Here is a 5,379-nt window from a genome sequence, read left to right on the forward strand (position 1 = left end):
ACTGACAAAAACTAACAGTAAGTTTAGCATTTGGAATTATGGGAGAAAGCTTACAAATCTATTTCGAAACTTCAACATTAAAATACATCATTTTCATAAATATTACAATCTCATCATCATAAATAAGGCATCAATGCATAAATAAAATACAACAATGGATAAATTCAAATCTTTAGCATCCGGATCTTGGAGGCCAAAAAATAATACAACTCTTTCGAAATGATTTGTTCGAAAGAGATCTAGTAACAATCAAATCATTAAATAACTTGATCAACTCGAACTTCACCTTATGTATGGGAAGTTGGCTAATATTATTTGTGCAATTTTATATAATTTAAATGCCATCACTTAGTGGACTTTTGAGGTGGGGGCGAGATGAACTAGTGTGGATGATGTTTGTATGGTGGAGGTGGTGATTTGTAGTAATAGGTAGTTGGTGGTAATGGAGATGGTGGTGGTGGAGATTTATAATAATATGGTGGTGGTGGAGATTTCAATGGAGGTGGAGGGGACCTGTAATAGTAAGGAGGTGGTGGTGACCGTAAGGGGGGTGGAGGTGACTTATAATAATAAAGTGGAGGAGGTGATGGAGATGGTGGAGGTGGAGATTTGTAAATATATGGAGTAGGTGGTGATAGAGATGGTGGAGGTGGTGATTTATAGATATAAGGAGGGGGAGGAGACGGGGATGGAGGTGGTGGTGATTTATAGACATAGGGAGGTGGTGGAGAGGGGGACGGTGAGGAGGTGATTTTGTAAACATAGGGAGGTGGTGGTGATGGAGACGGGTGGTGGGGGAGACTTATAGACGTAAGGAGGTGGTGGAGAGGGAGATGCGGTGGAGGTGACTTATAGACACTAAGGTGGAGGTGGTGATGGTGATGGAGGTGGTGGTGATTTATAGACATAAGGAGGTGTGGAGAGAGAGATGGTGGAGGAGGTGATTTATAAATATATGGAGGTGGTGGTGATGGAGATGGCGGTGGGGGAGACATGTAAAGATAAGGAGTGGTGTGATGGTGATGGAGGTGGTGGTGATTTATAGATGTATGGAGGTGGTGGTGATGGAGATGGTGGTGGAGGGGACTTGTAAACATAGGGAGGTGGTGGAGAGGGAGATGGTGGTGGAGGTGACTTATAGACATAAGGTGGAGGTGGTGACGGTGATGGAGGTGGTGGTGATTTTAGACATAAGGAGTGGTGGAGATGGGGATGGTGGAGGAGGTGATTTGTAGACATAGGGAGGCGGTGGTGATAGAGATGGTGGGGGGGAGACTTGTAAACATAAGGTGGAGGTGGTGATGGTGATGGAGGTGGTGGTGATTTATAGATGTAGGGAGGTGGTGGTGATGGAGATGGCGGTGGTGGAGACTTGTAAACATAGGGAGGTGGTGGGAGGGAGATGGTGGTGGAGAGACTTATAAACATAAGGTGGAGTGTGGTGATGGTGAGGGGTGGTGGTGATTTATAGACATAGGGAGGTAGTGGAGAGGGGAATGGTGGAGGAGGTGATTTGTAAACATAGGGAGGCGGTGGCGATGGAGATGGTGGTGGGGGAGACTTGTAGACATAAGGAGGCGGTGGAGAGGGAGATGGTGGTGGAGGAGATTTATAGACATAAGGTGGAGGTGTGGATGGTGATGGGGGTGGTGGTGATTTATAGACATAGGGGGTGGCGGAGAAGGGGATGGTGGAGGAGGTGATTTGTAAACATAGGGAGGCGGTGGCGATGGAGATGGTGGTGGGGAGACTTGTAGACATAAGGAGGTGGTGGAGAGGGAGATGGTGGTGGAGGAGACTTATAAACATAAGTGGAGGTGGTGATGGTGACGAGGTGGTGGTGATCTATAGACATAGGGAGGTGTGTGGAGAGGGGGATGGTGGAGGAGGTGATTTGTAAACAATAGGGAGGGGTGGCGATGGAGATGGTGGTGGGGGAGACTTGTAGACATAAGGAGGCGGTGGAGAGGGAGATGGTGGAGGAGGAGACTTATAGACATAAGGTGGAGGTGGTGATGGTGACGGAGGTGGTGGTGATTTTAGACATAGGGAGGTGGTGGAGAGGAGGATGGTGGAGGAGGTGATTGTTAAACATAGGGAGGTGGTGGCGATGGAGATGGTGGTGGGAGGAGACTTGTAGACATAAGAAGGCGGTGGAGAGGGAGATGGTGGTGGAGGAGACTTATAGACATAAGGTGGAGGTGGTGATGGTGACGGAGGTGGTGGTGATTTATAGACATATGGAGGTGGTGGAGAGGGGGATGGTGGAGGAGGTGATTTGTAAACATAGGGAGGTGGTGGCGATGGGAATGGTGGTGGGGGAGACTTGTAGACATAAGGAGGTGGTGGAGAGGGAGATGGTGGTGGAGGAGATTTATAGACATAAGGTGGAGGTGGTGATGGTGATGGAGGTGTGGTGATTTATAGACATAGGGAGGTGGGGAGAGGGGGATGGTGGAGGAGGAGACTTGTAGACGTAAGGAGGAGGTGGAGATGGAGATGGTGGTGGAGGAGATCTATAGACGTAGGAGGCGTGGCGATGGAGATGGTGGTGGAGGAGACTTATAGACATAAGGTGGAGGTTGTGATGGTGATGGAGTGGTGGTGATTTATAGACATATGAGAGGTGGTGGAGAGGGGGATGGTGGAGGAGGAGACTTGTAGACGTAAGGAGGAGGTTGGAATGGAGATGGTGGTGGAGGAGATCTATAAGACGTAGGGAGGGGTGGCGATGGAGTGGTGTGGAGGAGACTTATAGACATAAGGTGGAGGTGTATGGTGATGGAGGTGGTGGGTGATTTATAGACATAGGGAGACGGTGGAGAGGGGGATGGTGGAGGAGGAGACTTGTAGACGTAAGGAGGAGGTGGAGATGGAGATGGTGGTGGAGGAGACTTGTAGACATAAGGAGGTGGTGGAGAGGGAGATGGTGGTGGAGGAGACTTATAGACATAAGGTGAGGTGGTGATGGTGATGGAGGTGGGTGATTTATAGACATAGGGAGGTGGTGGAGAGGGGGATGGTGGAGGAGGAGACTTGTAGACTAAGGAGGAGGTGGAGATGGAGATGGTGGTGGAGGAGATCTATAAACGTAGGGAGGGCGGTGGCGATGGAGATGGTGGTGGAGGAGACATGTATACATAAGGTGGAGGTGGTGATGGTGATGGAGGTGGTGGTGATTTATAGACATAAGGAGGCGGTGGAGAGGGGATGGTGGAGGAGGTGATTTGTAAACATAGGAGGTGGTGGTGATGGAGATGGTGGTGGGGGGACTTGTAAACATAGGGAGGTGGTGGAAGGCGATGGTGGTGGAGGAGACTTATAGGCATAAGGGGGAGGTGGTGATGGTGATGGAGGTGGTGGTGATTTATAGACATAGGGAGGTGGTGGGGAGGGATGGTGGAGGAGGTGATTTGTAAATATAGGGAGGTGGTGGTGATGGAGATGGTGGTGGAGGAGAGGTGTAGATGTAAGGTGGGGGTGGGGATGGAGATGGTGGTGGAGGAGAGCTGTAGACGTAAGGTGAGGGTGGCGATGGAGATGGTGGTGGCGGTGACTTGTAGACGTAAGGAGGTGGCGGTGGAGATTTATAGATATAAGGAGATGGTGGTGGTGGAGACTTGTAAACATATGATGGTGGTGGAGATTTATGGTGCTTATATTTTGGTGGTGGTGGCGGCTTATGGTGCTTATACTTCGGTGGCGGCGGCTTGTGGTGGTGGTGATATTTTAGCAACGGTGGGGATGCGTGATGATTATTCCTTGGTGAAAAAGTTCTCTGATGTTGATGTTTTGGTAAATCATCACCAAGTTCAGGCTTTTTGATAGGCAGCAAAGCATCGTCGAGTTGAGCAGCAACAACAGTGGTGGCAATGAGGCACATTACCACCACCGAGAGCAACTTAGGCCAATGCCTCAAAGGTTTCATAGTCCCCATCTTCCAGCAATGGGAAAGCTATTTTTTCTAATACAACACTTGATTGTTGTCGAGTTTCATTGCATTTTAAGGTACACTTCCAATCCTTTATATACTACATCAATGCCTTCTTGATTGACAAACATTATCATAATTTATTCCACATAGAGAAGAGTATCACATCTGACTCCTTCAAATTAGTATTTTTATATATTTTTAGTTTTGAAAAAGTTTTCTTCACACACATATAAATTAAATGTTCAACTTAATTTTATTAATGCTAGCTTTAAAAGCTTTTATATTCTAAAAGCAAGAGTTTGGTCCAGAATTGTTTGTTTCGATTTTAGAACAAAATGTAGAAGTTGTATTCATTTCGAAAGAGAAGCTCTTTAATTACTACGTAACTAATTCTAGTAATATTGTGCATCGAATCAATACTTTGATGATCCAAATGTGAAAACTTTATGAGACTGAAATTATCAAGTTCTTTTGATCTACCACAACCCATTTTCAAAGAAGAGTTTTTAATTCAGTTTTGCTTCATTGAAGATCTGACTTTTTGCAAATTTTAATTGAATATTGAGTTTGAAACTTTATGGTTATCAACTACTAAAAAGATGGAGATGCAATCGGCTGGACAAATGTATTTTAAGCCTTAATTTAAGAGAATAAATAATGCACGTTCTAAGCTTATCTTTGTTCTTTAGTAGATTGAGGGTTATGAAAGACAATGTCATCGGTGCAAAAAAATTTACATAAACCATAAATGAAATTTTGCTTTAATTTTTCAGATGTCGGTGATATAATTATGTTTTTTTAATTAAATTGGTCTCTCTTGACTTTTGGTAATTCTTTTATCTTAATTACATTATATTTATTCCACATATTTTTTTTAAAAAAAAAAATCGTTGACTTAATAATATTTTTTTTTAAAGAAAAATTAAGATTTTTTATTTTGAGGCATTGTCTCTTGTAGCATTCCTGTCTTAACTTATGCTTTGGTTTTGTTTTGTTTGTTCTTTTAAACTATATTGTTCTTCTATTCCTTCAACTTACGCGGTTTATTTTGTTTGTTCATATACCAACACATTTGTTATCTTTTAATGAAAATATATTAACTCAAAAGGACTTATCTATTTCTTTTAGAGCGATTTTCAAATATAAAAAAATGATACAGCTTATTTACAATATAATAAAATATCATTGTCTATTAGTGATAGACAATTATAGACTCTGATAGACATTTATCAGTATTAGTGATAAACGTGGATAGATATCTACCGGTGTCTATCGATCGATGCATGTCTATCATTAATAGACAGTGACATTTTGCTATATTTAAAAATATTTTAGCAATTTTACTATTTGAAATAATTACCCTTTTTTTTTTTTTTTTTTTTTTTTTTTTTTTTTTTTTTGATGAACTCTTGATAAAATTATGTGAACGTAGTTTTAATATTTGT

The 5,379-nt window shown here is 43.1% G+C and overlaps 3 protein-coding genes across 3 annotated transcripts; all 3 read right to left on the reverse strand.

Moving 5' to 3' along the window:
• Positions 1 to 380: 380 nt before the first annotated feature.
• Positions 381 to 908, reverse strand: LOC120088902 (extensin-like). Its single transcript, XM_039046340.1, has one exon. It carries the CDS (start codon positions 906 to 908, stop codon positions 381 to 383), a length of 528 nt encoding a protein of 175 aa, XP_038902268.1.
• A 37-nt stretch (positions 909 to 945) lies between these two features.
• Positions 946 to 1,761, reverse strand: LOC120088903 (extensin-2-like). Its single transcript, XM_039046341.1, has one exon. It carries the CDS (start codon positions 1,759 to 1,761, stop codon positions 946 to 948), a length of 816 nt encoding a protein of 271 aa, XP_038902269.1.
• Positions 1,762 to 3,058: 1,297 nt separating this feature from the next.
• Positions 3,059 to 4,337, reverse strand: LOC120089190 (extensin-2-like). The gene has a single exon (XM_039046602.1). The coding sequence runs from the start codon at positions 3,935 to 3,937 to the stop codon at positions 3,368 to 3,370; it is 570 nt and encodes a 189-aa protein (XP_038902530.1). The 5' UTR covers positions 3,938 to 4,337; the 3' UTR covers positions 3,059 to 3,367.
• Between the last annotated feature and the right edge of the window lie 1,042 nt (positions 4,338 to 5,379).

The sequence above is a fragment of the Benincasa hispida genome, chromosome 10 (genome assembly GCF_009727055.1).
Source record: "Benincasa hispida cultivar B227 chromosome 10, ASM972705v1, whole genome shotgun sequence".
Classification (NCBI taxonomy): Eukaryota; Viridiplantae; Streptophyta; class Magnoliopsida; order Cucurbitales; family Cucurbitaceae; genus Benincasa; species Benincasa hispida.